General features: G+C 40.0%; 1 protein-coding gene across 1 annotated transcript in view; it reads left to right on the top strand.

The window, feature by feature from the left end:
* Positions 1-27134, top strand: part of LOC124556412 (dynein axonemal heavy chain 7-like) — a 746268-nt gene that overhangs the window by 139868 nt on the left and 579266 nt on the right. Inside the window, exons 4-5 of the mRNA XM_047130371.1 lie at positions 10422-10614; positions 10725-10930. Of these exons, the coding sequence (XP_046986327.1) occupies positions 10422-10614; positions 10725-10930 (399 nt within the window). The remainder of the gene's footprint in view (positions 1-10421; positions 10615-10724; positions 10931-27134) is intronic.

Raw genomic sequence — 27134 nt, 5'->3', positions numbered from 1 at the left:
TTCTGTCTGGAACAGTGGCAATGGTGCTCCACGCATCGATCCTGGACCGAACGAAGCGTTTGTCCAATATAGGCTTTCCCCTCAATGGCAGTGAATTCTGTAGACACCGGGCTTCCTCAAACCCAAATCATACTTCAGTGAGCCAAATCTCTTTAAAATTCTTCCTATTTTTGAAGATATGCATTCCACGAAAGGTAGTAACGGCACCGATTTGCTTGTATTTACTGTTGGTTCCCGCGGAGGTCAGGTCTGTAGGGCATGATGGATCTGATTGTCGGTATAACCATTCTGCTTGAACACTGCTTTCAGATGATCCAGTTCCCATCTGCACGTGTGATACCATAGGTTCTTTTTACCAATGTACATAGGACCCTTATGCGTTTGTACAACGGATGACAACTTGATGCATGAAGATATCAATCTGTATGCGTGGGCTTACGACAAACGCTGTTTCCTAATGTTCCATCATCCCTCCTGTAGACCAAAACGGATGCGACCTGAGCTTGTGGAAAGAGCACCACCAGGAACGATTGGACACTGTAGTGACAATGGATGGAGCAATGGAGATACATTTGTGATGTTTTTGAAGCATTTTAATTCTCATGTTAAGCCGACTTCAGAATCACTAGTTTTGTTGCTGGTTGACAACCATAAATCTCACATAACGCTGGAGGCCATCAAATTTGGCAGGTTGGTTGGTTGGTTGGTTGGTTTGGGGAAGGAGACCAGACAGCGTGGTCATCGGTCTCATCGGATTAGGGAAGGATTGGGAAGGAAGTCGGCCGTGCCCTTTCAGAGGAACCATCCCGGCATTTGCCTGGAGTGATTTAGGGAAATCACGGAAAACCTAAATCAGGATGGCCGGACGCGGGATTGAACCGTCGTCCTCCCGAATGCGAGTCCAGTGTCTAACCACTGCGCCACCCCGCTCGGTAAATTTGGCAGGGAACGTAATATAATTATGGTTGGATTTCCACCTCACACTAGCCATCGCCTACAACCACTGGACGTTTAATGTTTTGGACCTTTATAGAGCTATTATAGCCAAGCTTGTGATAACTTTATGGTCACTCATCCAGGGCAGGCGATTACTGACAAAAATGTTGGTGGGCTACTGAGCACTGCCTATTTCAAAGCAGCCACCGTTGGGAATGCCGTGAAGGGATTCAGAAAATGTGGAATCGAGCCTTATGATCCTCTTGTGTTTGATGAGGATGATTTTGCTGTAGCAGACGTCACAGACCATGCTCTTGCTTCAGGCAGTCCTACTGAACATGAAAATCCTGCAGTTCAGAGTGAAGAACCTAATGTCCTGTCCTCAATCAAGTAGCGGCCATCTGGATAAACCAAAATTACGCAGAAGTATTTTTGACCTAAAACCAGTGCCAAAAGAGAAACCAAACATGAGGAAACGTAGAACTCACAAACAATGTGCAAATGTTTTAACAAGCACGCCTATGAAAGACAGTTTAGAGCAGAAAGAAGCACAGAAGATGGAAGAAGAACTTCTATAGGAACATAGACGACAGGCTCGTGATACAAGAAATAGAAGTTTTACTAAGAATCTAGCGTTTTCCTCTTCTGATGTAAATAAAAAACCCAGAATTTCGGTAAAATCAACCAATGCTCCCCAAGAAAGTTTAGTTCAATGTCCTGGATGTGATGAGATATATGAAGACCCTCCATCAGAAGACTGGATACAGTGCTATGAGTGCTGTAGATGGTGGCACGAAGGCTGCTCAAATAGTGAGGAAGGGAAATTTTTATGTGACTTTTGTTAATGTATGTACAATATTGTATTAATATTTGTAACAATAAAAATGTATAGCAGTTTTATTAAGTGGTATCTTGCTCCGAGGTCAAAGTCATCTTGCCCCAGTTCTGGGGCAACATGACAGTTTTGCATTACTTTCTAAAATTAACAAAAAATTCGGATAACATTAGAATAAAATGATATATAATTACGAACATTGCAATAAAAATCAGTCTAATGATATTTGCAACGAAAAAATATTTTCTTCAAAAAAATGAATTTATTAAAAATGTTTAATCGTTAACATCGCCAACTTGCCCCAGTCTCCCCTACATACGAGCCTCCCCGGCACACCCACCGATATGTAAGGCATTCCGATTCTTACATCATCAGTTTTCTTCAAAAGGCGACAAAGTGTTGCTTTGGGGGGTATCGTATTTGCTACACCGGAGCAACTCATTATTCCCTCTTTTACTTGTAATAAAGCAGACATGTATTTTTATCCCACTAAACTCTAATGCATTGTTTTTTATAATTTTTCGCTATATCTGATGGGCCATGAGCCAGAAATTAATGACACAGTGCAAAGGCAGAGTTGCAATATTTTCTGTTGGTCTACACGCCTTACAAAACGTTGCGGAACATTTGTGGATTATTTTGCTGAGAAAACGCTTCCAAAAATATGAAAGGCATATAATACCCAAAAGAAACCATTTAGGGCGAGATGACGAAGTCGCCATCTTTCCTCAGTCAGTTACGTTAAAAGCCTTTGGATCTGGAGTAGGACTAACTAGGATAAAGCGTGAGTAAACAGTGGCTGTAGAAAGCGTATTTCCTAAGGTAGTCATGCATGACAATGAATTAATAAATGATTTTATCTATTATTCTACGAGACAAATGACTTGATAATTATATCAGTCAGTTTATATAAAAATTATCGATTACACACTGAACTGGCGGTTTCGACTTAATTGTGCACTATTTTAGTATCTTACTGTGTGGGGGACTAGTAGTATCTAAAAAGGTATGTTTACATCTGTGCTCCTTATGACTAGCTGTCGTGCGCTCTCGCAAGGAGAGGCATCCCTTAGGTGCACACCTCTTTCTCGACGAGTGTTCCATTGACACCTACCCATATCAGGGCATACTTCTCCCTTTTAACTGCTGACTAGTTAATAATATTTCATTGCCGGTGAATCAATTTATGAAACTACAACAAAGTAAGATGCAACTATTCATTATTAATGCCTTTGCAGACGATAGTTATGAACTCAAAATAACAAAATCATGCCACAAGATTCGAATAACACCTTGCAGTCTGAAATGATTCATTCTGGGACGACAATTCCTACACTCACGCTAACATTAAACAATCTTCGTGCACATGGCAGAACACATATTATGGCACCTTTATCTTAACAACTGTCCAAATCTGACCGACAACCACAACTGCCGTGCTGGGCGCCCACAACAATCAGCATCACATCTGCTGTAACCAGAGACATTTAGCCACTAGTTGTCGTAGCTCACACAGGCTATATTTGTTCTCCTAATGAAAGAGGCATAGGAATGGTAAACTCACGTCTCTGTAACTCGTAAATTTTGGACTTTACACACCTCATGCACATGTAAAATCTAATGGAAGAAATTAAAAACAAACCCTCAACGAAATATTCAAGACGTCCAAGAAAAATTACGAAGGGCAAGAAAGATAAATTAATCGTTACCATGCAGTGGAAAGACATATAATGTCAACAAAACCATATACTATGAAGGTAACATCTAAGTAGGATAACATGAAAAACTTTTTCATTGTACACAATCATAGATGAAAGAAGGAGGAATCTAATCTTACTTTGAATCTGTGACCACAATTAAGTATTGAAGAAGATAAGCTCTTGCAAGGATAGTAATTAGTAAACAAAGACCACTTCCATACAAACAAAGCCAATTACTTCTATTTAAGCACTCTGTCTTTTAGGCAATTGGGCAGGATGACACCAATATCGGATATCTAAACGCTTTACAAGTTCTATTGGGTAGACTGGCTTCTAATTCTTATCAGTCGGTGCACTCGTTTAACACAACAGTTGAGATGCGAATATTTGCCCAGACACATGTTTTTTTCGTAAAAGTTAATTATCTGAAGAAGAGAGATCAAAAGACGTAGAAAATGCCATGCAGTAATATACAAATCATAGCAGAACAGGATACATGAAGATATAATAAAATAATTTTATTAAATAATTACAATACGCCTCTGCAGTATTTAGATAAAATTGTCTCATCAGAAAAAAATACTAAAATTGGCGTATTTAAATTTAAAATAAGGTAAGAATATGGTGCAAAACTACCGTCAGCTGTGGGAAATTCCCTTTTTCCATCGATGCACTTTCATGGTGCTTTTAAAAACTTCACACACTCACCTATAGATAGTCATAACTTGAGGATACAGTAGCGAAGATGCATGATGTGATGGTGGGGAGGTAATGCGTTGTGAAGTGTAGGACGCATCGTGGAATGCACTCAGCCTCTGTCAAAACGGTGGATGAAGTATGTTATTTGGCCGATATGCACTCTTACAGGCACACCAAAGGGGAAAAGAAAAGGAGCAGGTTTTGAAGCAGCTGCTCACCTGACGCCCTTGATCGGGAAGCACCAGCAGTTACAGTGGTCGGCAGCAAGTGGCATGGTGGTAGACCTCCCAACAGGCAGTACAGCTGACACAGCGCATGCACATACACTCGCAGACGCTCACCAATGTTGGGTCAACAATAGTTTGATCATTGTGAGCTCTGTAATCTGCACACATCCGGAAAGTACCTTCTCTTCTCCTTTTTATGAACTAAATGAACTGGGAAGGCCGATGCACTGTTGGAAGGACGTGTGATGCTGTGATGCCCTCCGTCTATGACAGCTTTTGCTATCTGTAAATTATAAGGAAGTAACCGCCGCCGTGGAAGAGCCCTCTTTAGTTTAAATCTTATGCACTGCATCTCCCTTAATACCATGGTGGGTGGGTTGGGAAGCACTGAACATACACATGTGGGAGGCTCAGTACTGATTGCACTGTCACTAACTTATGTGTTACTGCTGTAGAAGGAACATTCTTTAGAGGGTTGACATTATACTCCATGATGATTCCATCTGTGTAACACAGTGCTGAATGCTCAGATTCTCTTCAGAATTGGCATGTGTTCTCAACACCTTTAGGGGCCATTAGGTCCAAATTTGATAAATCCCAGGTGAGCAACTCATCATTGTACCTATATCCATTGTCGTCCCTGCGATTGTTAATGAAGTTTTTTAATTTCATCTGAAGGTTCTTCATGTTTCCCCAAATGTCCATGAGGTTGAAGTCCTGTTATGGTTTAGATTAGTGTTGGTAATAGATGATGCTTTTATCGATGAAAACTGACGTTTAAGCTCTGCCTGTTTGTGTGTTGGCCACACAAGGTCTCAGATAACAAGGGATCTTTCTTTTGCAATGTAAGACATTTCCCTTTTGGTGTCAATGTATAATTTATTAGTTGCAGCCAGTTGATGGTAAACTGAGGGTCATAACTGCTGAAGCTTGCAGACAGTGGGTTTGAATGCTGCTACATGTTGGGAAACAGTCTGCTGCACTAAAGGTCTCCAATTCTTATCCTGAATGCTTTCACCGGATTTTCTGTTGAACAGCACTCCTCTCGAATTGGGATAAAAGAGAAAATGGCTCAAAAAATCTGCCCCTAACAGTGATTCATTCATCTCCATTTTCATGAAAGTCCATGTGAAAGTTTGGACATTTCCAAAGTCAATCTAGCATACATCCTAATAACTGAACCATTTGCCACCTTGAATTAAGGTAAGATATCTGCAATGTGAGGAAGAGTAGTGGTGTTTCGTATTGTGCTGGTCTGAGAACGTGAGTTGGCTAGAAATAATTAGTTCATACTACTGTCAAGTATGTAGAGGAGGTCCTAGGGGTGAGATGCTGGAAGCAAAGCAGTTTGATCCACGTAGTTGACGTTTTTTACTTTCATAATATCGCAATTTCTGTAGCATAATGAAGATCGTGAGTGGCATTTGCGTGCTTGTATGGAGGACACCACTTACGCACAGCCGCTTTGAAGCATACATGGAACCATCACCATCCCATGATCTGTTGGCCACTGGTAGCACCCAGAGTGGTAAGTAGCACTCGTTGGTTTGTTGTTGTCTGCTGATTGTGGTACACCTCGGTCAGCACGAGGTGCTGTGCTGACCTGTGGCGAGAGCATCTAGAGTCTTCAGATGTATTTGGTCCTGCTCGGCTACTGTTAGCCATGTTGGAGGGCAAAATGGCTGCTGCAGCACTGTAGGCGCCATGTTGTGAAACACGGGATGAGATCAACAATCCTTGGCAGCAGCCTACCATGTAGTAGCACAGAACTGATGCCAAGTACATGTTCTGCTGGTGGCTACTGGGTAGCAAGGATATCCATCTTGTAACGCGTAAACATGGTCTGCTGTCTGTAATGCAACCTCTTATGTGAGTCCTTCGTTACAAATTAAGGACACTTGCATCCTGTGAGGTAATTTACTTGCCCATACAGCCCATAGTGTATTGTCTGGTATTAATGCAGAATATACTAGAGATCATATGTGGCGCCAAAACTGCGAGGATGTCCATCCGATCAACTGCTCTGAGAAAACAGTCGAATTTGTTGCTCAGGTGATTTGCACAGTCTTTGAAATGATGCCATCTTAGCTGTCTCAAAATTTGTTCAAAGCAGGTGGTGATATGATAACATTGCTGATGATAGAAGCATGCTCTCCTACGTGACATAGTAATGCGGAATTTTTCGCACTATAGTCAATAACATAGTGAGTCAAGAACACCGATTCTACAATGGCGAACCACGTTTGTTCTGGTTCTGGTAGGAACTGAGAGACCTTTGTTAACACCTGCTGAACAGCAAAAACATTGCTGGAAAAGTGTCTGTATGGCACCAACTGAACCAGTCCAGGTGTATCGTCGGGTGTAGCCCCATCGATCGGCCGTAGCACTGTAGAAAACTTGGAAATCTTCCGGTGTGGTTCGGCTGGCCGAGCTCCACCGAGAAGTAAGAACAGGTTCGTTACCTCAAAAAGCAGCGAGGAAGCTCACGTCGAAAGTAAGCATAAGATCTTGCTTCCGTACGCAAGAGTCTAATGTAGTATCTTTAACATAGTAGGTATTAATCTCTGTTGCTCCTCCGTTGGAGCTAATTCAATCAGATCCTTGGGAGACAATCTGGAATGTCATCACGCGGAATCTACACGTCCATGTACACTAGCAGCTTAGGACTTGGGTGGCTCCATATTGTTTGAAGCACTATACAACTTAAGAGAAGCACAATCTGTCGAAATCTCCCAGTAATCTTTGATGGTTCGTGGTAACCACTGCCTCACTGGGAAAGTAGCGCTGCGTGTTTTCTTAGTTCATATAAAAACTACAGTTGTCGTGGGTCACCAACGTGGGGTCTTCGTATGAGTATGTAAAATAACATCTGGATACTGTTGCCATGAATTGTTGACTATATTAACATAAATCCACATACAATAAGGTGCAAACATTTAAGTCATAAGCGTACACAGCAAGATAATAACGAAATAGATAGATAAAAACAATAATCAGTACACTCTTTCATTGTTGTAAGTGGTATGTTATATGTCGATATATCGATTTTGGCCATCGATGCCGCAACATAGCTAATGCGTTTCGCAAATTGTTGCAAAAATTTCCTCTGACATATCCTTTGTGCTGATCCAGTAGTGCTCATCCAGGAAATTATGCAAGAGAACTTCTGTACAGTACTGAAAGTAGGTGAGAGACACTGTGAGACTAAATCTATGGTATGGTGTATGAAGAGGACTACAAAACGCTTTGCACTGGAGTACCTAAGATGATAAGAAAATTGCCTGATAAAGAAGATGTTTCAGGTATAGATAAAAGTCCAGGACACAGTTTTCATTTGTTAGGTAATTTCAACTTATAAAGTTGTATTAATTGAGTGACTTACAGCTGAGAACTCCCTGCAGACTCCAAGCAAATGAAATGAAAGGTATATATATCATAATAATAAGAGAAAATATAACAATAAATAATTCAACATTTAGTTTTAGTTGTGATTTTTTTTATTTTGTACAATGTTTTAGTGATATGTTTGTATTATCAGACATCATATGCATAGGAAAATGAGTTTGTTGTCATTCTTATGTTTGTGTTTTCAAAAGACCCTCCAGTATTTTGTCAATGTGTGACACACATACTGGAGGAACTAAAAATCCAAATTAGGAATGCTGAATACAATATGTTGCAGAGAAATATAAATGAGGTTTCATATAGAGTTCACTAATGTTGGCTAGTACAGGCATACATCAAAACCAGAAGAAATCTGAAATGAATATAAAAAACTTATACCATCATGGTATAAGGCTCAAAGGATGGTCACACACTTACCGAAACTGGTAACCATTTACATAAATGTTTTATTGTGGTTGAGAGAGTATGTAATCCATTTTAAAATACTTTTAGCGTGATTGCTGTTTCTACACTAGAAATGTTGTCAAAAACAACAACTCTCATGTCTCTTCTGTGGACTTGGTGTCACTTGTAGAGTGTGATCTAAGCAAGGCATTTGATGTATTCCATCTGACATGGTACTAAAAAGCTGGAGTTCTACACGTATGGTATACATAACTCCACACAGGCACCAATTGTCTCCTATTTGTGTGACAGAACCCAGCCTGTCTCAGTCAAAAACAGACATTCCCCATCAGCTGTAATTGTCATTAGAGCTCCACAGGGTTATATTCTTGGATCCTTCTTCTCTGTTACTGCAGTGAGTGAAATGCTTCATTCTGTAGCTCAGTCAGTCATATGCTATTCATATGATATAACAGTATATATCACCTCTCAGGACATCATTCCTCTAGGCAACAGTTGTCTGCTATTTGTGTAACAGAACCCAGCCTGCCTCATTCAAAAACAGATATTCCCCATTAGCTGTAATTGTCATTAAAGTTCAACAGGGTTATATTCTTGGATCCTTCTTCTCTGTTACTGCAATGAGTGAAATGCTGCATTCTGTAGCTCAGTCAGTCATATGCTATTCAGATGATATAAAAGTACATTTCGCATCTCGGGACATCATTCCTCTGCAATCCAAACAAAACTAAAAGCTTACATTTTGGGATAGTCCAAGGATTTATAAACTAAATCTGTAAAAGTTTAACATGCATACAACAATACAAAACTCCGCTAGGAGGAACATATTAGCCATATTTGCGAAATCATGTCCTGAATCACTTAATTCATGGGGAAACAAACAAATATGGTAAAAGTTATAATGTTCTTGTCACATACTTTGGACTATCCCAATCATATACTTCTTATGGCCAGCTTGTGTGGAGGTATTCTCATCGTGGAATAAGCCTTCTCAAAATAAATAAATAAATTCTTTATATAGCATAAAAGGACGTTTCTGTAGACCACTGTCATTCTCTCTTTATAAAATTGAGAGAACTGACAGTTGTCAATCTGTACAGGTACCATATGTTTCTGGAATCTATACCAAAAGTAATAAAGGATAACTTGCAGTACAGGGAGAAAGTCGCCGTTATGGTATCAGAGGTGAAGTAAATATTGGATATTCTTTTACACATATTAGCAAGTATGGTCACTCAAACAAAATAAATGCAGCTAGAATTTTCAAGCACTCTCTGCTTGATCTCTGCTTGATTTTTATCAAACGAAGTGGCTTAACCCCTATAAAACAATACATTTTAATATTTAAGATTTTGATATCCGAGATAGTGGTACTAGCTTTTATGAATTTTACAGCTCTATTCTATAGCTGCCAACTACAGTAATATAAACTATATCGGTGTTCCTCCTAGCTTAAGAATTTTACAATTTTCCTGTACTATACAATTATTGTGTACTACATTATTATGCACTTCATACAACACAAACATGACTTGTACCCATTAATGTAACATACACTAAATTCATACAAATTAATACAAAATTCTCCTAGTTTAAAGATGGATTACAAACGCTATCAAGTGTAATTATGCATTTATTTCAATGGTTACCAGTTTCAGTCAGTATGTGACTATCCTCAGATCCATATACCATGATGGCAGGTGATGGTAGTGAACGGAACTGGTGTTATGGCGCCACAAACGTCACCTGTTCTGTTCACTGCAACCACTTACCATCATGGTATGAGGATCAAAGGATGGTAACCATTGACATAAATGTTTTATTGTGGTTGAGAGTGTATGTAATCCATTGTAAAGTACTTTTAGCTTTACTGTTGTTTCTACACTATAAATGTTGTCAAAAACAACAACTCTCAAACTTTGGAAAGGAATGGTGTAATTGTTTGCAAAAGAAAGAAAACAATTTCTAATTAACTGGCTGAGAAATCATCAGGGTCTCCCAGCCAACCACACTATTTGGTTTTCCTTACATATTTGGCATATGGTGCCAGTAGCTTTTAACAATTTTAAAATATCTAGGAATTTTCCTCCACTATGTCTTCATACATTGATACGATGCTGAGATGTATTATAATGAGTTTTATCAATGAAGAAGCTTACTTGATCACAAACTGATAAGTGTCAAAACTGTTGATAATACTGTTTATCTGTTTAGGTATGACTTAAAAACTGGAGGAAAAATATTCTTGCAAAATATTTTATTTTTTGCTGCCATGAGACTTCCAGCGGGTATCCATCAGTGTGTAACCAAACGGTTACTTCATCATCTAAATGTATACTTCATGAACAATTTTTCTGATGAAACTGTGACAAAAATATTTTCATCAACATTAATGACAAATCTGAAGGTATACATACATCTGACATATACTGGAAAATTACTCTTTTAGTAAAATTTTTGTGAACTCTGTAGAATACTGTATGTGTTTCTTTCTAAAAATATATTTAAACTTTTCAGAAAAATGGTTTTGCTGCTGATGTTATGTCCACTGTTCAAAACATCGTTCAAGCTACTCTAAGTGTCTATACATCAGCAATGAAAACTCTGCGCCCAACACCAGCAAATTCTCATTATATTTTCAATCTGCGTGACTTTTCACGAGTAATCCAAGGGTGTTCCCTCATTAGGAAAGAATCAGCAGACAACAAGCAATTTTTCACCAGGTAAATATCCATGTAGCACCTCATTACATGTCGCCACTGTCAGAATGTACCTGAAACTTTATAACATTGTAGCACAAGAGAAAAAAATGGGAAGTCTTGGTTGTAATCTAAGCATGAATAAGCATTTAGAATCTCATCTTAAGGTACTGATTGGCAAGTGAGACTCTACTGATAGTTTCCTGGACCTGTCAAATACATTTGGCACTAATTACCATGACACTGTGATCAAAAAATTAGCCCTATAAGGTATCAGAAACATACCAAACAAACGAATGAAGTCTTACCTAGAAGACAGACAGCAAACAGTAACATAAATACATGATGAAATTAAAGAAAATGTCATTAAAAAAACAAGATAATTGTCCAGTAAACAATAATTAAACATGATGTACCACAGGGCTCTATCCTGAGACCTTTTCTGTTCATTCTCTCTACTGAAGATATTAATAATGATATTGTGACAAAAATAATAAATATTTTACACACAGATACACTAACATTTTGCAGCTTGTGATTTGCTGGCTTGTCATGTTAAATATTGCATTATGTAGTAAATTTGACTGCCTGCCAACTTGTCAAGGATTAATAGATCAATAATGTGGATTTTTTGCTTATCAGAGCATAGCAATATAATCCTATAAACAGCAATATTTGCTGAAAGTTGTTATTTGTAAATACCTAAGCTGAATGTAATCTGGAATTATAGAACTTTAGAAATGTGAGTATTTCATTATGGTAAAGCGACTAATAACTACAATTTCATTTCTGTGGATACAAATCAGTAATGTGGCCAAACTGGACTCAATATTTCACAAGTTCAACATCATTAAATTTTCAACCAAGTTCACCCAGGAATTGTTGAAATATTTCTAAGACCAGAAATAATAATAAAAATTAGAGTCTTAGAGTGAGCATTCAGATATAATAAAAAATCCATAAACTGCAATTTCCGCCAAATTCGCTTATGCTGCTTTGAAGTGAAATTTTGTTGTTATGTAAGTTATACTTCGCGAAAATCTCTCTCTACACATAGCACAAATCTAATAATACCTAAAGACAGCCTTCGGAAACTTCATTCTCTTCACATTCTGTGTGTTCAATTTTTGGGTATGGTTGAATTTAAACTTTTTAGCAGTAGAGCCCACTTTGTGTTGGTTAAGGAGAAAGTGTAGCTGGAAGAATTCTTGTGCAGTCTGCATTGTTTCTAGATTTCCCCCTAGTTTCTCTTCTGTGATGACATGTACTGTTGCCAGTTCACTCACTCCCATTCCCCAACCCCTACAGTCTAAGCAAATTGCCTTATGTATCATGTGGCAATAAATTCTAAATTGATGGGATATTCAAAAAATGGTGTTCAATTAGGAAACTGAATCCAGCTAAGTTCTCCTAATTCTAAAATGGCGAGAAATTCAAAAAATCCAAGAGGAAGCATTGTTCTATTTTCTGAAATATCTAGAATGGCTGATACTGGGTTACTGGTGCAGTCTGCATTGTTGTCAGTTTTACCTCAGCACTATGACATCATAACAATGACGCAGCCCTATGAAATTGAAATTCAAGATAGTGATACAATACAGCGTACCTGAGGGTATCGGTGGAGCCTGCATGGTCCTCAGATCCCCCCCCCCCTCCAACCCCATGACATCATAATCCAAGGTGAATGACCCTGAGATACTGGTGCAGCCTGTATTTTTGTGAGTTTTTATGTGTGTTGTAAGTTTAGAATCACTTCTTTACCAGGAAATTAAAAAAAGATTTGGATTTAATATGATGTTACAGTTCAGGTGCTGTCAGTCACGTGAGACCATGCACTGTGAGCACCATAATGGGCAGAGTGTTAGGCATGGTGTGTCCCTAGCTGTACTGCTGTCACTGCCACTACTCTACAACCATCGCTCTGGGCCAGACCATGCTGGGTTGGGCCACCACAGCAGGCCACTACCTGCATGCCCCAGCTTTCCCAACATGACTGGATATTCTCCCCTGCCACAGCCTGCAACCATCCAGTGCTGTGACATTTCGCAGTGATAGGAGCCACCACCCTTCCACTGGCCCACTCTGACTTCCCCTCGTCCTGCTATGGTCGTGTTCAGGACACCTGCATTTTAATGGCAGCACTAATCACCACACCCTCATTCCTGAACATGAGATTAAGATTTTTACAGGTCCAAACGCATTCTATTAGTAGCTTAGACAAATCATTTTTTCTCCCAGGAAACTACAACCAACATAGGTTGCTGTTAATAGCCAGGAAAAAGATGTTTGTTTTCCCTGCAGATCAAAGCTCACCTCCTATTCATATGCAAGGCCAGGGATTCCTTAACTTCTCTTCTCATGGAACACTTTGAGAAAGCTTGTACTCTAATGCAACAACTTCTTTGTGTTGAAACTTAATAAAGTTATAGAAACGAGAAAAACTTGTTTCATTTTGAGATTACTTCAATTTAAAATCATAACTAATAACGCAGAAATAATAATAATGTTTTTAAAAATAATATGCTTCATTAAAAGGTCGAAAACATAAACCAGGTTATTAACAGGTTTTTATGACACACTTCTCCACATCCCACAGAACACCAATCTTCCCCAGAACACAGTTCGGGAATCCCTGACGTAGACAACGATTTTTCTCATAGACAAGCTGAAATCTGTGTTGGATGCTACTCATAAATGGCCTACTTTCTTGTAACGTGGAGAACCACCCAGACATATTATTCACTTAGCAAGAAAGCCACAGACGTGCTATTCAGGCGGTAACCAGTCTGAAATTGCCTGCTGTTTATAGCTGACCTTCTTTCAGTGACATGAAAATCCATTTAGGAGACGTGAATATATTTTTCCCTCAGGAAAACAGCACTCAGTGACGTAAGAATTGGCTGGGCTCTTCTATCCTAGCAAAGGTTCTAGCATTAGGTTCCCACAGAGAACTACCACAAATCGCTCACACACTTTGTTTTATGAGGTTACCTACACTGCGTCATGAAAGTAAAATACAGGGTGGTCCATTGATAGTGACCGGGCCAAATATCTCACGAAATAAGCATCAAATGAAAAAATTACGAAGAACGAGACTCGCCTAGCTTGAAGGAGGAACCCAGATGGCGCTATGGTTGGCCCGCTAGATGGCGCTGCCATATGTCAAACGGATATCAACTGCATTTTTTTTCTGAAAGGAACCCTCATTTTTTTATTACATATTCGTGTAGTACGTAAAGAAATATTAATATTTTAGTTGGACCACTTTTTTCGCTTTGTAATAGATGGCGCTGTAATAGTCACAAACGTAAAAGTACGTGGTATCACGTAACATTCCGCCAGTGCGTACGGTATTTGTTTCGTGATACATTACCCGTGTTAAAATGGACCGATTACCGATTACGGAAAAGGTCGATATCGTGTTGATGTATGCCTATTGTGATCAAAATGCCCAACGAGCGTGGGCTATGTATGCTGCTCGGTATTCTGGACGACATCATCCAAGTTTCCGGACCGTTCGCCGTATAGTTACGTTATTTAAGGGAACAGGAAGTGTAGAGCTAGATGTGAAACGTCAACCAAGACCTGCAACAAATGATGATGCCCAAGTAGGTGTTTTAGCTGCTGTCGCGGCCAATCCGCACATCAGTAGCAGACAGCAGAGAATCGGGAATCTCAAAAACGTCGGTGTTGAAAATGCTACATCAGCATCGATTGCACCTGTACCATATTTCTATGCACCAGGAATTGCATGGCATCGACTTTGAACGTCGTGTACAGTTCTGCCACTGGGCACAAGAGAAATTACGGGACGATGACAGATTTTTTGCACGCGTTCTATTTAGCGACGAAGCGTCATTCACCAACAGCGGTAACTTAAACCGGCACGATATGGACTATTGGGCAACAGAAAATCCCCGATGGCTGCGACAAGTGGAATATCAGCGGACTTGGCGGGTTTATGTATGGTGCGGCATTATGGGAGGAAGGATAATTGGCCCCCATTTTATCGATGGCGATCTAAATGGTGCAGTGTGTGCCGATTTCCTACGTAATGTTCTACCGATGTTACTACAAGATGTTTCGCTACACGACAGAATGGCGATGTACTTTCAACATGATGGACGTCCGCCTCATAGCTCGCGTGCGGTTGAAGCGGTATTGAATAGCATATTTCATGACAGGTCGATTGGTCGTCGAAGCACCATACCATGGCCCGCACGTTCACCGGATCTGACGTTCCCGGATTTCATTCTGTGGGCAAAGTTGAAGGATATTTGCTATTGTGATCCACCGACAACGCCTGACAACATGCGTCAGCGCATTGTCAGTGCATGTGCGAACATTACAGAAGGCGAACTACTTGCTGTTGAGAGGAATGTCGTTACACATTTTGCCAAATGCATTGAGGTTGACGTACATCATTTTGAGCATTTACTGCATTAATATGGCATGTACACGTAATCATGCTGTAACAGCATGCGTTCTCAGAAATGATAAGTTCACAAAGGTACATGTATCACATTGGAACAACCGAAATAAAATGTTCAAACGTACCTACGTTCTGTATTTTAATTTAAAGAACCTACCTGTTACCAACTGTTCGTTTAAAACTGTGAGCCATATGTTTGTGACTATTACAGCGCCATCTATCACAAAGCGAAAAAACTGGTCCAACTAAAACATTCATATTTCTTTACGTACTACACGAATATGTAATAAAAAATGAGGGTTCCTATTTAAACAAACGCAGTTGATATCCGTTTGACCTATGGCAGCGCCATCTAGCGGGCCCATCATAGCGCCATCTGGTTTTCCCCTTCAAGCTAGACAAGTTTCGATCTTTGTAGTTTTTTCGTTTGACGCTTTTTTCGTGAGATATTTGGCCCGTTCACGATCAATGGACCATATATATATATATATACCAACTATAAAGAGCGATTTCAGTTAGCACTGAGCTGGCAATGGATAAAAATGATGTGTCAAGTTGCAACACAGCAGTCGTCATCATATGAGTATTGTCATTGTTCTTGCATATATGATTGTGCAATCTACAGTGTGCACATGGCTTAACTCGTTCTGTTTTTATTTCCAAATGATGTGTGTTATACCCAGAAGAAGACGTCTCAACAGGAGTACATACCATATTCAACAGGAATTTCATCCTAAATTCGAGTGGAAGAAAATGCATCAGTGTCAGAATGTTGTCTAATCACGAATTCAAGTTTTTGAAAACCCACACTATTGTGACACTAAAGTAATATTATCCCCTACAGAATGGCTTCCGCTCTGGGATAACTTGTTCAAAATTACAGGCATGTTTACTGGAAATACTCTGACTACTTCAGTGGTACTGACTGATCACGGAGTGCAGGCACCTTCACACAAACAATCAAAGTTGTCAATGAAGCAGAATCCACTCACAAGCAGAAACGGACTTTCAAGAATTTAACGTGTAGCGGTTATGCCATACAGTGTGTCCACTCGACCTGAGACTGAGCTGGCAACGCTATACAGTTTACTGGAACTGACTTGACAAGCTCTGAATCCCACAGAAAGCGTTATGGCCCAGTATACCAATGCAGGTTGCAAGTCACTGCATGGAAGTATGTATGAGTTTACAGCATTTGATATAGGCATTAAATTTCGTTCTCATTAAAATATATATATATATATATTCGACGATATGTAAAAAAGGGATGAAGTATGTATGATTTCTGTGTTCTTTTTCCTTATAAAAAAACTGTGAATGCTATTGTAGTCATATAGTATTCACCATGAGCGCATGTATGAAACATCCTCTTCGCAAAGATTTTTGCAACGTATTAGTGTGAGAAAACTTTATAAGAAGAAGAACAGATCACTAACACTGGACAGCAACTTAATGCAAAGATTGCTGGAATTTTTCAAGTAGAGCGTTTTAGTTATCGATAAAACAGCGCTGTTGATCAATTCTAGCGAAACTCTAAGGAGATTTCTTTTAAAGATAATGTTGTGTATATAGGTTGTTCAGTTTTTCTGAAGACCTTGTTCATATCGGAGGGGGACATCCCGTGATATCATACTCGATCGCCCACCTTATCACGTGTGTGGGGACGGAGGATGCGACTTTGAAATCTTGAAACACCCATTTCTTAATGCAGATTCAGATTCTACAGAAAAAAATACATAGGTTTTGTCTGAAACACTTTTTTTTCGTTTTGCGAGAGATAGCGCTGAAATTGAAAATATCAAAATGGGTGGAAAATCGTATTTTTAAAAACGCTATTCAGTGACACTTGAATTAACCCCCCACCCCCTATCATCTACATGCTTCGATTGTAGGACAGGCAATTATTTCATAACTTTTAATGGGAAACCCATTCTCAAAGTTGCATTCCTCCAACAAACTGAAAAGGGGAATGCTAAACGTGCCACTGTGGCTGTGTAGCTAACGACGAGTTATAACTGGCAGTCCAGTCCCATTAAAAGCTATTAATCAATTACCTGTCGTACCCTTGCCACGTGAACGTGAGCGGTTAATTCAAGTGTCACTGGATAGCCTTTTGAAACATACGATTTTCTACCCACTTTGATTTTTTCCGATTATAGCGCGATCTGTCACGTAACGGAAAAAAGTTCCGAACATTACTTTTGTAGTTTTTCCATGTAATCCGAACCTACAACAAAAAATGGGAATTCTCATTTAAGGTTTCAAAATTCCCATCACCCCCACCATCATATGTGGGGTGGGGCATTGGATGTCCTCCATTTGAGATGAAGAAATTTAATTAATTAATACATTTCATGGATCCAATGTGTCGTTTTTGAGATATTTCAATGTCAGTTAATGTGAGCCAGTCCAAGCAGTAGGTAGTGAGGGGGCGACTGGAATTACCAACGCAGAATAAGTTGACGAGCTCATAGTGCATGGAGAGTGTAAGAAGAACGCAGTTCGTTCTTGTACGGTATATGAAGCAAAGATATTGCAACAGACGTCAACAATCTCGGCACTTATTTGTCAACTCTTCAACCAGTTAAGTGAAAGTTGTACTGTGACACCTAGACAACGTAACAGAAGGAAACAAGTGACGACAGAAGAGGGGGAAATTAATGTTCTTGTTGCTGTTGCACTTGATCCGAATGTTAGCTCCTGTGCAATCTCATGAGGAAGCGGCATGAGACAAGCAAGTGTCCTATGCATTCTCCATTGACATACGTTCCATCCCTATCATATCTCTCTCCATCATCAGCTGCATGGAAATGATTATGAGAATCGTGTTAACTTCTACACATGGGCATTAAGAAAGGATACTCCAGATGTATCATGTTTAGTGATGAACCCACATTTACCAATCATGGCCAGGTAAACGGCCGAACTATGCACTATTGATCTGTTGACAGGTGAAATGTCAGTGTCCACATAGTGTAAACGTACGGTGTGGGATAGTAAACCATCAGCGCCTATGCCTGTCTTTCATATATGAACACTGAATGTCCACAAGTGTCACAACCTCCCAACAGATTATCTTCCATGGATGCTAGAAGACGTTCCTCTGCAGACAAGGAGAAACCTGTGGTACTGACATGATGGCTGTCCAGCCCACAGTGCACAAAGTACTTCAGCATGTCTCCACAAATTGTTTCCAAATCGTTGTATTGGATGCAGAAGACCTGTACGTTGGCCGGCTGGTTCCCTGATTTCACACTTATATACATTTTTCCGTGGTGAAACCTGAAAGACGTTATCTAAAAGGACATACAAATTACGCCTGTTGATAAGCAACGACATACTACTGCAGCCTGGTCGGACATCTCTGCTGAAATGCTAGAATGTGTGCAGCAGTTGTTCCATACCGGACTGGAAGCGTGTATTGCCACTGTCGGTGTCAGTTTGAACACAACCTGTGATGGTCATTTGTCTCGTTACTGGTCAGAATCTTCATAACTAGTGTATGCACTTGCGTCATTCTTTAATGTGTGGTACTACAGGTATTGTACAAGTGCCAGTGTAGTAACATTTCAAAAAATGATATCTCCTAATTGATTTATGCTAGAATCCTGCAATGAACACCCCTGATATTCTAATTTCCTCTATTTTTAGTTTGTTACTGTCACTAGGCATTTTCCATTTAAAAACATGTATGTTTACACAAAAAATACACTTTCTAAGTATCACTACAATCTGGAACTTCCTGGCAGATTAAAACTGTGTGCCGGACCGAGACTCGAACTCGGGACCTTTGCCTTTCGCGGGCAAGTGCTCTACCATCTGAGCTACCCAAGCACGACTCACGCCCCGTCCTCACAGCTTCACTTCTTCCAGTACCTCGTCTCCTACCTTCCAAACTTTACAGAAGCTCTCCTGCGAACCTTGCAGAACTAGCACTCCTGAAAGAAAGGATATTGCGGAGACATGGCTTAGCCACAGCCTAGCGGATGTTTCCAGAATGACATTTTCACTCTACAGTGGAGTGTGCGCTGATATGAAACTTCCTGGCAGATTAAAACTGTGTGCCGGACCGAGACTCGTGGTAGAGCACTTGCCCGCGAAAGGCAAAGGTCCTGAGTTCGAGCCTCGGTCCGGCACACAGTTTTAATCTGCCAGGAAGTTTCATATCAGCGCACACTCTGCTGCAGATTGAAAATGTCATTATTACAACCTGTTTATTGGCTAACAGTAGGAGCCCCTGACTGCAAATCCATTCTCTGAAGAACGTGCATCAACAATATTTTCCATTTCTACAACATTTGTGATGCAAGTTTTAGGTGATTCACCCAGTACTATGAAAGAACAGAGCAAATCCGTCATACTTTACACTATGGACAAGTTAACGTGCTCATCCATCCATACTCAAGCTGCGTAGGAAGGCAGAACATTTGTCTGTATGTTGATGTGTAATTTCAAATGCTCGACAATAGTATCAAACATCATACTACTAGACATGAAGCACTTCAAGCTTTTCTCAGACCATTTTTACATATCAAAATTACTTTCTAATATGCAAAAGTGAAAGTGCTGAAATTTATTTCTGCAATGAAATCTAGCCACTCGCAAAAAATAAGCGGTTATTTGCTTAATGTAAATAGTATGAGTTTGCGTTTCACGCAGAAAATGCAGTCTCCCAACAGTTATATTTTTAAACTGTCACGCTACGTGCCGGCACTACGCTGTTAAAACAACAGCTTTCAGTAGATGTCTCAAGTGGCATGCAGTGCTACCACACTCACACAACAAAGACAGAACACTCGCACCAACTGAGTGTTGTAAAATATGCTGTGATGGAGTTCAGATTTTTTTCGAATAAATATCAAAGACATTTCACATTGAATGTTCAATAGAACAAGCAAATCATAATTTGTGGAGACGAGAGAGAGTCACTGACACTGCGTTCTTGAGCTGATGATTTTGAAGTGAGAAGTTACTAAGCATATGTCATATTATTTGCAGCATATATAGATAAATATCAGCATGTATCTACTGTTCCATCAGATTTTAAAATGTTCACAGCTATACTAATGTCAGTTAAAAAAACTTGCATTTTTTCGAGTCAGCAATATGTAACATGCTTGATAATTGTGTAAGTATTGACTCGCTGACTGAGTACTTCTGCTTGTTAGAACTTGTTGATTGTTGCTCACTCAGCAAGAAAATATGTATGAATACGAGACGACTGCTAATAGAAGTAAAGTCATTGGCACTGTTGCTGAGGTTGCTGTTCTCTGTCCATGCCTCATCGAATTAGAAAATTGTAAGTTTAATACGCACTATTACCAATACTAATAAAATTTATATTTTGCTCATCAATTACTTGGTATGATAAAAGAAAACAGCGATTCTTCTGCTTCTGTGTTACATAACTTAAAGCATGTGAGTGATGGTGGAAGAACTGTCAGCATTGAAGAAGCTGAGCATCACTCAACCTTGAGTCCAAGCTGCATTATCACCGAATTATGAATGGCAGTATTGGTCTATCTGAAGGACTGCAAGACATATCTACCACCAAGATTCTCTGCTATCAGTGTCATGAACTTAACATTCTCAACAATGGCACAGTGCGCACAATATATCATGAAAGACTGAACAAAATGGACACAGTTAATTTCGAAAATAGTGATACAAACTAATGTTCACGACTACCACAAAACTATTTATACATAAAAATTTCACTTCCTTTTCATATTGTGTCATTCAGAGGAAATATTAGAAATATTGATATTTGATATCTAAAGGAAGATTATTGTTGATCTCTATTTAATTCACGAGAGTGTTTAGTTCTAACACACAAAGTAACTGAATTTGGATTCAGTCCATACGTTTTTTTCAGAAGTGAATGTTCTGAGAGATTGCAGGGCACTCTCACTTCTGATTTGGTGTAGGGGATACGATCTACAGCGATTTGACTTCATACATTGTGATGAAATGGTGGGCAGCAGTTTATGGTCTTGTTTGCTTGCTCTAGGGAAAGAAATACGGTAAGCTTTATCTGCATTCAAAGGAACAGGGTGCTGACTTAAACGAGTGCAGTAAAAGAAAGCCGTTGTTGGGGGCGACAAAGCGCGTTTTTTTTGGAGAATGATGAAGAGACATTTCCAGATGGGCCTGAGCCACGGTCGTATTGTGCAGAAACACATTAAGCTTGACGCCACGGACAGGGGCAGACGTCCAGGTATACGGCCTAGTGCCGAAAAGTCGCCGACAGCGCATTGTAGGCCTTGTTAGCGAGCTAGCCGCCATGAGAAATGTAAACGTTCTGCAAATGTCTGTGGGAAGGAAAACTGGCGCCCAGACGTGCAGACTGTTTCAAAACATGTTTTGTCAATGCTAGTTTATGGCCGTTCTTTGCAAACTTTGAAATGGATGCAACAGGGGAGGTAACAAGCTGTTTATGGAGGGCTGTGGTTCCACCCTGTATTGTGTTAGCAAAAGACGCGGCAAACATGTGGGAATGAGGCCACTAAGCCGAATTTTTTGCGTTTTCTGCCAATTAACTTTAAGTCTCTAATTGGTCAAATCGGTTTGCAGTGCAAAGACCATTCACTGATCTTAGAATGCCGGGCTCCAACTTGTGATTGGCTTGTGCGAAATTGGGGGAGGTCAAAAAAAGATAAATGTGCTTTTGGAACCGAGCTGAGGGGGCAACATAGAGAAAGGGAGATCGTCTCTCTGGTACAAGTCTCTTGTACTGGCACTTCAGTAGTAAAGAACTGCAGGTCTCTACCTAAACAGTGAGACTTGTGTCCTTTGCTAAGGTGCGACTTAGAGCCTGTGCCAGTCACCTTCTGAACCGTCAGAGGTACTGCCTATATCATCACGGTCACAACAAGTGACGCATGGGTGTACTTATTTGTCTCGAGTCAGCCGTCCAAACATTTGACGTATTCTGACACGCACAGTTGTGGCACAGAGTCAAATTGGTTTGGCAGACCAGCAAACGGGTTCACCTGCACACTGGAATCCGTCGGGGTTTCAGAGGCTCTTAGGGAAGTACCTGCATTCTGAATTAATTGAACGCGAGGCTGCGTACTTGCATTTCATAACAGATTTCTGCCGTCAATGATTTCAGTCACCAAACACATCGTAGTGTGCCGCCTTGACCAGTAAGATGGTAAAGTATTTGCTGCTGCAATGTAGGGCTATAATATCTATTTCTCAGCACCCCATTCTTTCGAACCATATTTTTCCTTTTTTTTGTATGGTAAAATATAGATGCTTGGTAGTGGCATAGTCTGATACCATAACGTGGATTCACATGTATGAAGTGAGATAAAGCGAGTAGTGTTCTGGTTAGTGTCGTGTGTCGATCCCCAGCAGATCACTTTGTCCACCATAGATCCCATTTTAGTAAGGCTTTTGATAAATATTTTTGTATGATGTTTCTTTAATAATTTTGTTGTCTTGCCTTGTTTAAGATCAATAAATCGATTGTAAATTAGACTACGACTTCTCCCTGAGTTCTGATTAACAGTTCCTTCACATTTTATGGCAGTCTAGATCAGAAACATAAGGAATAGCTTTTTTAATTAGGTGTCCACTGCGTGGATCTTTACTTCATTAACCGTAATCCTCTTTCAGTTCTTCAGATGGAGTGCCTTACACATTCTGAGCACTTTATTGCTTTTGAAGTATATGATAAGTATGAATGCATTTATTACACTGAAGTGTTTGTTTCAATCCAACAAACTGGTTGATTAACACATTAAAGGTATATTGCTCCTGTTATATACAGTTTATACAGTTCTTCCACAAGGTGTAGTTCAGTGCCATTTCGATTTTATTAAGACAGATACAGCCGTCAACACTTTGTTAGCTTGTCGAGATATCTCAAATATTTACACAAATTATAACAACCCACTGTTTACAATGGATGACATTCTAAAGTAAATCTCTTTCAGTATAACAGACTGGTTGGAAGCATACTAGAATTCTTTGTAGACTGATAAGAAATGTAAAACATATTGTACACATTAAACTCTAAACTCATCCAAGTGTGCATCTAACTTTCTTTGGAATCTAATCTATTCTTTATGTAGACTATTTTTTGTCTGAGTTTTCATTTCTTTCCCATTCCCTCTGTATTATACATTAATGAGAGTACACTGTTTCACTTAAATATTATTGAACTATGAAAACAGAGAGAGGTTGTTGGAGTATGGAAACAGAGAGAGAGGGCGGAGGTAGGAAATTTACTGGTAAGACAGTGCAGTGTTTGAGTACGAAAGCGAGTAAAGTATAAAAGTATCGAAATTTGCTGCTGAGGATATAGTATTTGACATACAAATGTGCGTATGTGTTGGGGGCTGTTGCAAATATCTTTACTATTTTACTTGAAATTATTTTTTTTTACATTTCATTGTAATAATACACCATGGTTGGCTGGAAAGGAGGAGGAGAAGGTGAAGAGGAGAAAGGAAAGTGTGGCTTGTTTTATTTCTTTTTTTTTTAATTTTATTGCTAGAGCAATTGCACTGGTTCCACCATCTTGGATTCTGATTGGTTGTCTCATTTTATTACTATGCTGTGATTGGCTACAAGGGAAGGGGGAGGGGAGGAGAGGAGAGGGGGAAAGGAGGCCAATGTGCATGGCTAGATGACATGATGCCTTCATATTTCAAGGAACTGTGGTATCATGGGAATGTGAGGGAGGCATTCTTGTTATTAAGGCTCTGATTGACCATCACATGGGAGGATCGACGTATTGTGCACAGAGCACAACCAAGCTTTGAGGTTCAGAAAGCTGATTGACAGACATTATGTTCTCTGTAGACCAGGGAACCTTGACAGCCACTACAGAGGTTAGAAAAAACATGAAAACACTACGAAAAATGCAAGCTTGAACATAAATGCAGATTCTGGCCAAGCCTGCAAGTTGTGCTGTTGTATTTGACCATGAACGGCACCTCTGCAATGTCCTCAGTGCATATCTAGTTTCCGTGATGGTCAGAACAGGGTTCTGTGTAGTTGTGAGCGCATTACGTCAGAGCTAAGGGAATTCGAATGTGGACAATTTGCGCTTGGTGCCTGTAAGGTAACTGCTTCCATAAACAAGACAGAGGAAATACTTCATGTTACAAGACGCACTGTATCGAAGATTTATGCGGCCGAAAATGTGTGTTGAGTCATCGTGACGGATTGTCATTGATGAGGATTATGATGAAACGTAAGTGGATGACAGATGTAAAAGTCAGTGCAGAACAGAATGTTACACTCACGAACCCTGTCAGTACCTAATCAACATGAGAGCTCCATAAGAAGGGAATTTCAGGGCAAGCTGGAGTTCTAAGACCAGTGACACAAATGCCTGTAACGAGAACGTGGTGCTGAAGTCAAAAAAACTGACTATGGAGCAATGGAAGAAAGTCATTTGGTCATATGAGTTGTTTCACAGTGTTTCCAACTTCTGGCCGAGTCTACGTTCCAAGAGAAATATGGCAGAGGTTTGGTGATGTTTTTGGTTGCCATATTAAGGGGTCCATGCGCCCTGTGGTAACTCTGCAAGGTTCCATTAGAGCCAAGGGTAATGTGACCATTTTGGCTGATAAGGACCACCATATGGTACAAAGTTTGTTCCCCAGTGGCGATACCGTGTTCCATGTCGACATGGCTCCTGTTCACACAGTTCATATCGTTCAGAACCGGTTTTGTGTGCACGAGGACGAACTGTTGCATCTCCCATGGCCACCACAGTCACAAGATCTTAGTACTGATGAGCCTTTGTGGTCTACTTCGGAGAGAAGTATGTGTGGTCACAATCCACCTCCAGATTGTCCGTGGCTCGTGGTCTTGCGGTAGCGTTCTCGCTTCCCGGCGGGGTAGGGGATTTTCTCTGCCTCAAGATGACTGGGTGTTGTGTCTCTTTCATCATCATTTCATCCTCATTCACCCGCGAGTCGCCAAAGTAGCGTTAAAGAACTTGTGGTATCGCATCCGAACCGCCCCACGAGGGGTCTCCTGGCCACCACTGCCATACGCTCATCATCATCATCATCATCATCATCATCATCATCATCATCACCTCCAGATTCATTAATTGAACTTGTCACTGTTTTGAAGAAAGGAAGCAATACTTTCCCCTTGGAAAGAACACAGGACATGTATTTATCCATTCTGAGATGACTGGAAGCGGTTTTGAATGCCAACAGGTTGCCTATACCATATTAGACATAGCAATATGTTGTGTCTGTTTCCATAATATTGTTCCCCCCATGTTTCCACGCTGCTGTAAACTATACCCGCATGAGGATGATGTTAAACTGCGCCACAAGACTGGGCGAAGCGGCTTAGGTAGATGTACCCACCAGTAATTCGAATTTGTATCTGGTTCACTCACTATTTGTTCCCCAAGATGTAATGTAGGCAGATGCTTGGTGCACTTCAGTCAAGTCTTTGGCTTTTTCTAGGCAAAACCATGGCTGAGCTGGCATGGCTCAACTTCATTTCCACAGTCTCAGATGCCCTGTCACTCTGAAAAGGCGTGTGTTTCCCATTGGCGTTCTCTTAACAGACGTTTAGCAAGTGAGTTCCTCATCACCCACTGTTTCTGCATAATTCTATTTTCTGCTACGGTAGCCAGAATGTCTTGGACCAGTTCTCTCTTGGGCCACCTGATCAGTGAAGTGTGGCATCTTGAGGACTCAAGTTCCGGTCAAAATCGTGTGGGGTGCCAGAAGCCTTTGAATAACTGACCTCCAACATGCCAGACATACAACCATTGTTTGGGAAGACCGTTGGGAGTGCAAATTCTGTTGCAGGAAACATCTTCATGAGGGTGCTACATGTCTTTTAGGAACAGCTTACTGCAGCTTCTCTGTAAGATCAGAGAAATACTGTAATCATTTACAAAATTCCTGAAATCTTTCTATTATCCTATCCCATCTTTGATTTATATGTTGTTATAATTGTGTCTACCATTTCCCAATTTCTTGTTTTACAACACCCTACACCACTTTGCTTTTGTTTTCTGCATTATGTATTTATTAGTCAATGATCTTTTTGCCACGAGCAGTGCCCTTCTGCATATGTCTTTATTTAAGTAGTAGTAGTACTAGCAGCAGCAGTAGTAGCAGCAGCAGCAGCAGCAGCAGCAGTAGTAAATTACCTGCGGATTAGCACATTGTTTCTGCAGAGACCTGAGAAATTTAAAAGTCTGAAGACTTTCTAATACCCGCAGTTATCCATCTATTTTTCATAGTGGCTGCAGTTGAAATGGCTACTTTTGGAAATGTCACCTCAAAAATTACACAATGTGCTAAATTTTGAGAACTTGGCATCTACATTGCTTTCCATATTCAATGTGTTCCAGCTTTGATATGCCAGTCCTCTAGAAAAAGTACAGATCTGATCTGAGGAAAAAAACAAAATCCTTTTGTAGGCCTGTAGTTTTACAGGTTTCACTGATCCTGCCTTAAGCTTTATCATCTGACAGAAATGATCCAAAATACCAAGATCTCTTATAAGTACTTTACAATTTTCTCTGTCAATTTCCATAAATACCAGGTCCAAAATAGAAGCTGAACTTTTTGAATTCTTCCTAGCAGTGTGTACTATTTGGGCCACAACAAAAGTGCCCACCATCTTTAGGAAGTTATTGCTAACCCTCAACACCTGTGTTGATATTCATGTCTCCACATATTATTATGCTAGTTTTGGGGGCAGATACCCTTTACAGGACCACAGTTAATTTGTTGAAGAAAGTGCCCACATTACCACTAGGTGAGAGGTAAACACACAGAATAATTAGCTTCTTAG

Source organism: Schistocerca americana, chromosome X (assembly GCF_021461395.2).
Source record: "Schistocerca americana isolate TAMUIC-IGC-003095 chromosome X, iqSchAmer2.1, whole genome shotgun sequence".
NCBI classification, from domain to species: Eukaryota; Metazoa; Arthropoda; class Insecta; order Orthoptera; family Acrididae; genus Schistocerca; species Schistocerca americana.
Note: the sequence above shows the minus strand (reverse complement) of the source record. Positions and strands in the feature narration are given on the sequence as shown.